Source organism: Chaetodon trifascialis, chromosome 17 (assembly GCF_039877785.1).
Source record: "Chaetodon trifascialis isolate fChaTrf1 chromosome 17, fChaTrf1.hap1, whole genome shotgun sequence".
Classification (NCBI taxonomy): Eukaryota; Metazoa; Chordata; class Actinopteri; order Chaetodontiformes; family Chaetodontidae; genus Chaetodon; species Chaetodon trifascialis.
The window spans coordinates 1827285-1839048 of NC_092072.1; the positions used below are offsets into that span (position 1 = coordinate 1827285).

Consider the following 11764-nt stretch of genomic DNA (forward strand, 5'->3'; position numbering starts at 1 on the left):
ATTTACAGACTTTCTCTTTGCAACTGATAACGGACGCACAGGACAAATAATTACAATGATACTTTCAGTGTGTCACTTTGGGGAAATTAGACATATTCACTGTTATGTCGGGATGCTGATCGTCATCGCTGGCTGGAGCGAGCGGAGAGCAGGACTCTCACACATCCTGAGTCCAGTGAAGGCTGTTTACAGACGCACTTTGGTCAAAGGTCAGGGGAAAATCCCATTTTGGTTAAATGTTAAACACGTCATGTGTTAAACCATGATGCTGCTGGAACCACTTTGTCCAGAGTCCATCAGTCTTGCTGGGAAATGAGAGGGCGTAAAGTTTTATATGATTTCATCTTATCTTTGATCGACTGCAGTCACCATCAGCATGGATCCCTTTTAAAAAGCAGTATTTGTAATGAAGGTTTTACTGGATTGTCAGTGAACGTTACATTCAGTAACAATGTTTTTTGACTTCAGATCAGATCTGTTCATTAGTACCATTTCCTCAGTGGATGTACTGTTGGATTAAAGTTGTAGGAACGTTCTTGATACGCGTCAGCCTGCCAGTCAGCTGCTGTCCTTTCAGGACCTCAGCAGCTGGCTGTGCAGCTGACTGAACAGCTGACTGAACAGCTGGCTGAACAGCTGACTGAACAGCTGACTGAACAGCTGGCTGAACGGCTGACTGAACAGCTGGCTGAACAGCTGACTGAACGGCTGGCTGAACAGCTGGCTGAACAGCTGACTGAATGGCTGGCTGAACAGCTGGCTGAACAGCTGACTGAATGGCTGACTGAACAGCTGACTGAACAGCTGGCTGAACAGCTGACTGAACAGCTGACTGAACAGCTGGCTGAACGGCTGGCTGAACAGCTGGCTGAACAGCTGGCTGTGCAGCTGGAGACTCTGTAGATCGAACACTTATACACTGCTGATGTCTATAATCCAGCGTCGGTCCTCTTTCCTCACAAGTTTCTGGGTAAAAAGGTTCAGCAGGTTACTGAAATTATGCGTTGTGGTTATAAATCACCAGCCTTTAGCTTGGGCTTCTCTCCTCTCTACTGTTTTCATTTCATTTCACTTTTAAGGTTTGACTTAAGGTGAGACATCAGGATACATCAGGTTTACACATTCTGGTTATGCAGGATGTTTACATGCAGGGATTGTAGTGTGTTCTGTTTGGTCATCAATGAGGAGAGAAGATTGTCATCTCCAGAGGAGAAAGAGTAATAATAACGGTTTATTTTAGCCCTGCCTCGTTTGACTCAGCGGCTGCAGCTGTGATGTGTGAGATCAATCTCATATGCTGGCTGCGGCCACAGCAGGTGCTCTCATGACACTGCGTTCCCAGCAGCGTGGCTCATGTCGCTCTCATCACGACAGTCATATTTGTTCTGCTTTGAAAGATTAGCTTTGACTGGACGTGTGTGTCAGACTGTGGCTGTGAAAGGAAAACCAAAAGCAGAGGTCTGATCTGTGGACTCAGTCAGTGACTCTCACTGTGAGTCGCTCGTTATTCCCCCAGTTCAAGGACAAGCAGGGACATGACATAGCTTTGTAAAACAGCTGGCTGTCAGACCATATGAGTCAGATTTGAGAGGGGATTAAAGCCCCCGCCCCCCGTGGCCTCACTGAGCTGTGCATTGATAAAGGCACGGTGCTGTCCGTGGTGCTGAAGCAGCTGATGGATTCGTATTAGTGCCCGTTCTCTCACTCCCTCCTGTCAGCTTCATGTTAATCTATATTTCTCTAAACTACACACTTTAAACACTCACTTCTCTGCTCTGTTATAACCTACATAACCTCTACAGAGCGGCGTCACCTTCATGGTCACATGCAGCAACATGAAGGCACGGAGGAGTGAGAGGATCATAGACACACTGCTTCCTGTTAGCCTTCACACATCAAAATGACTGAATGTGAGCTGAATGTGAGCGTCAGCGTTAGCTTCTCATGAGTTTTCAGATACTTTGCTAATAACACCATGAAGAAATAAAACATTACAGGCTCAAGACTTTTGTAAAAGAAAGTTTTATCAGTTAAATGTACTTTAAAAAGTCCTCATTATGAACAATTCCCACTTCCAGAGTGCTTTAACGTTCCATATTGCACACTGTATATTACTGTATACACTTAACACTGACGGATTATTATTACTGATGCACGAGTGATTGAACTTCACAGCTTCATATTCAACAGTGCATGATTTTTGTCAGCTGATGGTGTGTTTCATATGAAAAACAGTGACTATGACTGTGACAGTGGAGCCCAGAAGAGACGCATGTATTTGCATGTATGTAATGTTGAGCAAGAAGCCATCACTACTACACGGTCTGCTATCTGACGTCAAGCATGGCCTCAGACTCTGTAAACTGACTTTTGAATTCGCCGTAATGAGTTTCCTCTCTTGGCCTTGAAGAGGATCACCCATCGGCCCTCCCACACTCGCTCTCTCACAGATCTGTTTGTTGACTTGAAAAGGATGTTTTCCTCCTCAGACGTCTCGTTACCTGACAGTCACTGATACAGTTTGGCCTTTACTGACTGCAGTGCGTCTGGCCAACGCACACAAACTGCTCACGCAACACCCATAAAAGCTGAAAGCGATGTCGACCACACGGCGTCAGTGATTACTCAGTGAGGTCAAGCGCAGAGGGACGGATGACACGAGTAGTAAATACTCAGATAAATGGTTATTTCTTAGAAAGCCTCGGGGTCGGGATCTATTTTACGGCTCCACTCATTTGGTGTTTATTTGGAAATGATGTCAGACAGTTTATTGCGTCTTGGCTATAAATATCTCTTTTTCCATCGCATTCAAACCTTTCAGACGGTGTTTCCCAGGATGTTTACTCTGACTTGCTTGCCATTATCCACCCTAAACTGGTTTTTACAGTAGATAGTACAGATGTGTAACGGCTCAGAATGAAGAACATAACTGGTCAAATCTGGTGCAGCTGGTCTGAGGCGTGTGACCTGATTGCAGCACAGTGAAACTGTTCCTCATTAAATCAGTCCCTTATGAGCTGGATGGATGCTTTCTGGCTGCTGTTGAGCTTTGTAATTAAATCCAGGGATTTAGCTCTAAATGCACAATATTTGCTAAAAAGGCTTTTATTTTCAGCCGCAGTGTCCTCGTGTCTCTGGGACTCTGGGTTCAGCTTGACTTGATTTGACTTTGGATCCTAATAGTCGGCACTGTGACGAGCTGCCGTGTTTGGTTTTGAGTGAAATACTTCGAACACTGTGAAATTTGGTTCAAATACTTGACGCTTACTGACTTTGGCCGTCTCCTGTCATTTCCTCGAGTACCACCAGGGGGTTGACACTGAAATACCTCGAGGAATACATGATGTGTTCCCGTGAAATTTGAGTTTTGGTTCGAGGGGGAAAATGTGTTTACTCATTTGTGTTCAACTTGAAACCCAGCTGTGAGTACTTGCACATATCTGGCTCAGTTTTACTCACAAAGCGCCAAGTGTTTCCTCCAGACTGCCTGCTCACTTATGTAATTGATTGCTTCTGTAAGACGTCCAGTGATTCAGCTGGAGAAGAGCAGCGGAAAGTGAAAGCGGCTGTGGGCTGGAGGGAAGTGTGAAGAGGATCAGGGAGAGAAAACAAGAGCTCACACTCCCCTTTTTTCTCAGGAACAAACAACTGTCACAACACATGGAAATAAAGCAAAGCGATTTTTGTTTATGATAGCAAAAACCGTGTTACCACAGTTACAGACTGCCACAGAAAGTGAACCAGATAAGTGCTCGAATAAATCTCGTCTCCAGAGCGTCTTCAGAGTGAAAACATGCTGTCAGATTTCTCAGCGTTGCAAAAGGATCCTTCAGGTTTCTTCATCATTCTTTATTTGTATCCTCCCGAGCTGTTACCATTGCAACACCTCCTCTGGGGTCATAGGCAGAGGCCCCCGAAGGGCCCCAGGACACAGATGCATCCTCCAAAATGCTGTAGGACGCTATGAAAGATGCTACAGACCATGAAAGAAAACTTGTGCAGCCAGTTGAAATTCTCTTAAAACAGATCTGTTTTCCTCTTCAACGTATTTTAAATCGCTTTCTGAATTGAGATTTTCAAAGTTTGCATGCTGCAGGAGTCAAACAGAGCCTCACATGCAGCCTGAGGGCTGAACAGAGGACTCCAACTGTGCTTTTATTGTTTCTGCCATGCAGCCCTGCAAATAACGAGCACTTCTCATGGAGGTATTAAAGGATCAGTAAAGATCCTTTAATACCTTTAATAGTCACAACAGTGGTAATAAAGTTTTAAGCCGTGACTCACTGGAATAGGACTGGCCATCGATGTGGACCTCAGAGCCGACTGGACACTTCTTGGAGCCCTGCAGCCGACGATGCTTCGTTTCACACCTGCAGCGCTGACAGAGTCTGAAGCCTTTCTCATTCTTATGCACATGATATCTCTTATTTTCCAGGAGGGAATTTCAAATTAAAGGCTCAAATGATATTTCCTAAACATCTACTGTTCGTTAAGACTGCATGAAAGAAAATGCAGTTTCTTTATTTTCAGTGGAAGCTACTTTACTTCAGCACGATGCAACATTTTACCAGGTTAAATTTTCCCCAAAAAACTACTGATCGTCTGTAAACTCGCCAGAGACATTTTCTGATCATTCAAGAGGACATAGAGTGTAAATATGTCACCTGTGGCACCTTTAGTTCATACAAACCCAGCTCAGTTATTTTCAGGTCCTCTCTTGCACCTGTGGAGAAGAGCACTGATGTCTTTTGTCCACTAGATGTCAGCAGTCCTGCAGTCACAGTGATGAGTGACACCGACGAAGGTGGACGCGGACGCGATGCAGGACAGGTAAAGACAGCATCTTTGTGGAAGTGGACCAAGAGGACACGGTGCAGAGGGAGCTGCAGCTCCTGTTACTCCTGCCTGCTCCTCCTTTCATCTGCTCCCTGTTTGTTTCCAGCCTCTGTCCACAGCTTGGACCTAAAAATCCTCTTTTTGACTCCTTCTGTTCTGCGGAAGTCCTGCTTTTAGTCCGAGTCCAGAAGCTTTACGAGTGTCACTTCTCAGAATACTTCTGACTTTGTGATATTAAAATGAAAAGAGAGGCGAGCAGAAGGGTCATTTTATTTTATATATGCTAATTATTTTATCTTAGAGGGTTAAATAAGACACACCGGCGCGTTTTAAAGAGAAATGATAACATCAACCGTCATCATCTTTATTTCTAAAGCGCTTTTCAAAACCAAAGCCACAAATTAAAGTCAATCAATTACAATGTTATTAGATTTTATGCTAAAAACACATCAAACCAAAGCCGGTGTTTAAAAAAAAGAAAGAAACAGAAATAAAAAAGATTCAATTCAATATACCTTTATTAGTCCCGCAATGGGAAATTCCAATTTACAGCAGCATCAGATAGATAGATAGATAGATAGATAGATAGATAGATAGATAGATAGATAGATAGATAGATAGATAGATAGATAGATAGATAGATAGATAGATAGATAGATAGATAGATAGAGTATATACAAAATAGAGTAATAAAAATAAACATTATCTTAAATTATAAATTGTATTTGCAGACTGATTTGTACAGGATTTGATTTGATTCACATCAAATGAAATTTAACATTTAAAAAATGAAAAAACACGAAACACATTTTTCATTTTGTTTGCCTTCACATCCTGCAGCAACTTAAAAAAACAAACAAAACAAAACAAAAAAAAAAATTTCGGTCTGTTTTGCTTTCTTTTCACAAATATGCAGAGATGACACAAACTGGTTTCTGAAGGATCGTTATTAGCCGTCATGTGCCTTCTGACTGCTCATTCAGGTGAAACCAGGTGTGATTATGGAGCACAGCCCAGCTTGCTGTGTGCTACTACTGGTTTTACTGGAATTTCAGGATTTAAACCACAGAATAACAGATTAATTGTGTGTGTGTGTGTGTGTGTGTGTGTGTGTGTGTGTGTGTGTGTATGTATGTGTGTATGTATGTGTGTGTCAAGGTGGCTCAACATCACGTTTGCATTGCATGTTAAGCTGGCAGAACCTCTTTTCCTTTCACTTAGTGTTTGGGACACAGAGCTCATCAGCTGACAGATGAGACGTGAATGGAAAGCACCTTCGGGACAGCGCCCTCCAGTGGCAGCAGCGCCATTTACAGCAAAACGGCTCCAGGTGAAAATGTACATGAAGACACAAATAGAGACAAAGACATGAGCCAATATAAGGCAGATGTTCCACACAGGCAGAGCAGTATTTATCCCACATACAGGCCGATATTACCGAACACCTTTGGGAAATGTTACGTTTAATCTGCTTTTTATTGTCATTATTTCTTAATACAGATCTTTAAAACGAATCTTGAAACTCCTGCTATCTCACACATTGACTGAAATCACCATCTCCTCCTCAGTGGATGGGTTAGGTGTCAGTTGTGGGCTCTTCTTTCTTTTTGTGCTCGAGGAATCCTGCGCGCCTGGCGCGTAAAGACGCACGCGTAACCAACGGTGACCCTGCACCCAGAGCTTCTGTTAACTCCACAGGCTGTTGACAATGAAGAGGATGACTCTTCCTAAATACCGCTTTCATCATGAGGCATTCCTTAGAAATGCAAAGCTTTTCTTCTGATTGATTGATACGACCGAGGGGCGTCGGAGCTGCTAATAAATAGAGCTGAGGAGGTTTGAGAGGACCATCCTCCTGACAGACGGCTGCAGCCCTCATCAGACACCGTTTACGATGGTAGGTGAGGAGGCGGCGGCTGGACATGCTGAGACATCTCACTGCACACATGTCTGTCGGCAGCTCAGGGACACGTTAGTCCTCACTCACTGTGACCTGACTGCATGTCTCAGCTGGCTCTCTCTGACTTACTTCATGTTTTCTGGTGATATTCTGTATGGATTTTCAGAGCAACATTCACCTGATTCACAGGAATTATTAGGAAAATGAAGGGTTGTTTGTTTGTTTGTTTGTTTGTTTGTTTTTTAAGTAACTGGTTTAAGTTGAGAGAAATTACAAGGATTTGCTGAATTTTCGTTCATTTTCACTGTTTTCTGACTCACCTGCTCCAGGTGTGACACCGCTCATGCTCCACTTTTTCTCCTTCACTTCCTTGTATGTCTTAATGTTACTCGTGGCTCTTCATATAACACCGTATTTCATCTAATTTCCCTCTTTTTTCCTCCCTCTCTCCAGATGTTGCTATCGCTCCTCCCGGTGCTGCTGCTGTCAACGCGCGCCGCTTTGGCTGAAGGCGTCGCGCTGGAGTGCGACCGCTGCCCACCTGGAACCTACCTGCGCGCACGCTGCACGCCGACGCAGAAGAGCGACTGCGTGCCGTGTCCTGCGGGCTCGTTCACGGAGCTGTGGAATTACATCGGGAAGTGTCTGCGCTGCTCAGTGTGCGGACAGAACCAGAGGGTGAAGACGGCGTGCAACGCCAGCAGCGACTGCCAGTGCGAGTGCCAGCAGGGGTATTACTACACGAAGAAGAACGACATGTGCCTGCCCCACAGCAAGTGCCCCCCCGGACAAGAAGTGCTGACCCTAGGTAGGCTGCTGATCCCCGGGTTAAGGGTCCATTCATGTGCTGAATGTAGTGATGGGCTGTTCTTCAAACGCTTTCTTGACTTGACCAGCAGTCAGGTTAGAGATAAATGTGTGAATGTGTCGTTCAGACGTGTGGAAGCCGCACACGATCAGTCTTTTAAAGCTCAAAGGGATCAGGACATTTCTAGACCTCCTTTTAGAAAATATCCACCAAATCCTGTTTCTTTTTCACTTTAATGAAGCTCAACTTAGACATTTAATTCACAACCTCCTGAGAACCAAAAGTATCTTTCAATTGGATTTCTTTTGTGATTTGCCTCTTTGGAGCTAAAACAACAACTCACAATTTAGAATTTTGTAAAAAATATTTTTAGTTTAGATTTTACAGCTTGTCCACTGAAGACTAACAATGATTTTACTAACACAACAAAACCATAAAAGGCGGAAAGAAAACAAGAATGTCAGTCCATTTTTTAAGGGAAACTGAACATTGGCCTGTATCTTTTGTTGAACTACTGAACAAAATTGATGAAATTTTTCAAAATTGAATGTTAAACATTCATAACATTACTATTATTTTTCCTAACAAACAGTTTAACTGAACTCTGACTCCAATTTCATGATTCCTGACAAGAAAATATATGATTACAAAGTTAAAAAAATAATAATAATAACTTAACAATATTTGACTATTTGACTTTGTCTCAGCATGAAAACAAAGTTCCTCTCATCCCACCCAAACACATGAGATGTCACTGGAAAGGCCAGGATGTCCTCTACTGAGCACACCAGGACTTAGTACAGCAGCTCTAATGAGTCAAAAGATATAGACCAAAACCAAATGTTAACTACAGAGGACACAAATGAACAGGCTGGGTCTCAGGAGGATATCAGTTTATAAGCTCCAGCAGTGGTACTGTTATGTTTGTTATTAATGTATGGACGTTTTAAAGGCACTTCCACTTGTTTCTGGAGATTCAGAGTTGAGCTGAGCAGCATTAGAACCAATGGATGTAACCACACTCCATCACAGCAGGTTGAGAGTGGGGGTGAGTGCCCCACAGAGGCCGACAGCAGCAGCTGCATCTGCATTTACCCTGTTTACAAATTTGGGTCCCGCAGAGACAAAAATCTGTGGCATGATGCCCACTTATGCACCAACAACATGTTTACTGCGGTGAAAAGTTAACTGTGGGCTGCCTCTCTTGCAGGATATTGATATGCACTACATTACTGTGGCTCTGCTGCTGGTTTTGGTCAGTTGGGTTTTGTTTGGAAATGCACATAAATAAATTTACAGTCCATTTCGGCTGTTGGATGGAAGGAAAAGCTCTGTGGAGCGACAATCAAAGCACATGTTTTCATCGCACTAAGAGGTCGTCTTTGCCACCAATGAGGACAACAGGTGTCCTTCATCTAAAACAAATGCACGTGTGTCCTCCAGGTACAGCTGATGAGGACACGGTGTGCCAGGTTTGTCCCAACGGCAGCTTCTCGGACATCTTCTCCCCTCAGAAGAACTGCACGGAGCACAAATGCTGCGAGGCTGCAGGGCTGCAGCTGCTGCTGAAGGGCTCCACCTGGCACGACGGCGTGTGCGCGAGCTGCCGAGACCACAGCGTGAAAGGTGAGATCATCCGACGACAGGGGACGGGAGGAGACTTCCATTCGTGGTTTGGTTGTAGATGTTTCCAAAGCAACACATTCGATCTGAGAATAGATATCCCAACTGAGAGGAGGCTGCTGATTAGTCACCTAATTTCCTAAGAAAAGGTGTGTTGTTGTGAATTCTGAGGTGTAGTTTTCAATCGACCAGCTGTCAGTGCCTGTTGAAGATCCGTGTGGTCATGCAGACCTTCTGACAGCCAAGATTTGAAATTTTACTATTAAATGTGTTAAACCCGCAGACATGTGTTCATTGAAACAGTTCTGCTCCGTGCAACGCTGACAGTCTTATCAGCTGTCACTGCCTTGCTCTCAGACCAGTGCTTTTACACGTTTCCTCATCAGCTGCTCATTATCTTTCTTCTTTCTTATCGTTTCTTGCAGACGGAGCTGACTACCTCAAAGAAATCATCCCGGCTTTCTTCACCCACCAGAAAATTAATATCAGGCGCCTGCGCCGGATCGTGCACAAGCTCCCGTCTGAGAACGGCAAAAGACAGGGAAAAACATCGGGACTTACGCGCTCCGATTTTCACAAACAGATCAACGCTTGGGTCTCTTCTGCCACAGCGACGCAGATTCGGCAGCTTCCAGCGATACTGACCAAAACAGGAGCAGACGGCGCTGGTGAGAGACTACAGAACAAGCTGCAGAGGATCGACTCTCGTCTGAGCGATCTGTGTGCTTTTGGGAATGAGGTGGATGCGGTTGTAAGGTCAGGGTAGGCTGAAGCAGAAAATATCCTGTTACGGGTAGGTTTGGTCCAGTGTTCACTTAGAAATGCTGCCCTGTTCGAGATGCACTACAAATACAGGCTTTAGTACTTTTTGCATTAGTAAAGGAGAATACCAGCCAATTAAAGCAGCAGGTCATTTACCTCTATCTGCGTTTAGTCGACTCAGTCCCTCATTTTTCAGTCCATTCCAGCTTTTTGTTGATTTTTCCTCTTAGAATTGACCAAACAATCCAAACTCCATTGTGTCACTTAGCTTGAAATGACCTGCAACAACCTGCAATTGAAAAGGAAAAGTAATAACTTTTGTTATAATAAACTTTGCAAGGCAACACCTTTGGAAAGATACTTCATTTCAGGTCAGGAGTAATGTGATACAATGCGGAGACAACAGACAGAAATGCATGTTCACGCTCAAATAATCTGTAGTTTCTATTCTCAGAAATACATTCCTCACAGATGTGCTAATTAAAGTACGTTTATGAGATCATATGTGCACCTTTTGGTATGTAATTCATACAAATTTCTACCTTAAAGAGTACAAAGATACTTCTGTATGTTGCACCTGGGTTTGCGAAACATACAGTTTATATCTGGGAGTGAAAGTAGAACCTGAAAACCTGCACAAAGGACACTTAAACTGAGAGGAAAATGCAGGTATTACCCTTTAAAGTATGACAAGTGTTGGCCTACAGTATATCTACCTCTTCCTATGTCTGCAGTTAAACACCTTCATGGCACCTGTCCTGCTAATTCCTGAGGTTTGTGTAACGCTCCAACTGTGAGCTTAATTTATTTAGCTATTTATGGGAAGGAGGTAAGAGGTGTTCTGCGAGGGCGGGCCGGTTTGCCATTCATTATTTTTATACGAAAAGAATGAACAGATTTGTGTTGTTGGAGCATGTGTGACTGCTTTGAATGACACTCAAATAAAAATGACCACAAATGCAATCAATGGTGATTGTTTTTTATGAGTTTGAATTTTATCCTAAAAAAGCTGAAACAAGCAGGACGTGAATCAGATCACGTTTGATGGAAGTTATTCATTAGCCCTGCTAAAGAAATCAAAACAATAAGGTCCTGTATTTTTTTAGATTTAACATTATTGGAAATATTGAGGATCTATCTCAGACAGGAGGGCTGAAGAGTGAGTTTTTGCTCACTTTAGAGTCATTTCAACCACGAAAAACACAGCAGACATGAAACATTTCTTTTAATATGAGAAAAAAACTCCAAATACTTCACTGGTGCACTGGCTGAGGACAGACTTCAGCAGACTCCTCCTCATCGGCTTCAGCTCAGCATTCAATACCTTCCAGCGTCACCAGCGTCAACGTCAGCCTCCACCCACACTCCCATCAGCACCAGTGCTGAAGTTGTTGAAGTGGTGGAGCCACAGATATCTCGGACTCACCAAGACATCTATGAACGCTGCCGACGAAGAATCTCCTTCATCCGTGAACTCAAAGCACTTTCTGTTTCCCTTCACCCTCTGCTGCTACTATAAAAGCATAGTTCAAGCCGTCCTCGTCCACTGCTCCCCCTGCGTCTTTAATATGCATCAGCCCCTGTGTTGTTGGATTCATGACGGCTTCCGTCCAGTTCGATGTGTTTGTGTATTCTTGAGGCAGTACGGAAGGTGGAAACAATTTTCCTTCAAAAGGACAAATAAATCTGAATCTATAGGACTCCTAAATGAATGGACTAATGTCCCTCATGGACAGATGGAAGAGCTGATCAGCCAAACTCTCCCGCCACGTATCTTCAGTCAGTCTCAGAGACTCTACGCTCAGTTTGGAAAAGGCCAAAAACGAACGTAGTCC

At 43.7% G+C, this 11764-nt stretch overlaps 1 protein-coding gene across 2 annotated transcripts; it reads left to right on the plus strand.

The window, feature by feature from the left end:
• Nucleotides 1–6402: 6402 nt before the first annotated feature.
• Nucleotides 6403–10891, plus strand: tnfrsf11b (tumor necrosis factor receptor superfamily, member 11b). Of its 2 annotated transcripts, XR_011603228.1 has the most exons (5): nucleotides 6604–6733; nucleotides 7190–7544; nucleotides 8988–9170; nucleotides 9593–10076; nucleotides 10111–10777. XR_011603228.1 is itself a non-coding variant. In XM_070984843.1 (4 exons), the coding sequence occupies exons 1-4, from the start codon at nucleotides 6731–6733 to the stop codon at nucleotides 9931–9933; spliced, it is 882 nt and encodes a 293-aa protein (XP_070840944.1). In that variant the 5' UTR covers nucleotides 6403–6730; the 3' UTR covers nucleotides 9934–10891. The 2 variants fall into 2 exon arrangements, 1 of the variants encoding a protein (XP_070840944.1); XM_070984843.1 differs by having other exon boundaries at nucleotides 6403–6733; nucleotides 9593–10891.
• The last annotated feature ends 873 nt before the right edge of the window (nucleotides 10892–11764 follow it).

Coding starts and splice junctions, on each gene's coding strand:
- tnfrsf11b (XM_070984843.1), top strand. Junction 7,545..8,987: donor ACAAGAAGTGCTGACCCTAG/GTAGGCTGCTGA, acceptor TGTGTCCTCCAG/GTACAGCTGATGAGGACACG. Junction 9,171..9,592: donor CCGAGACCACAGCGTGAAAG/GTGAGATCATCC, acceptor CGTTTCTTGCAG/ACGGAGCTGACTACCTCAAA.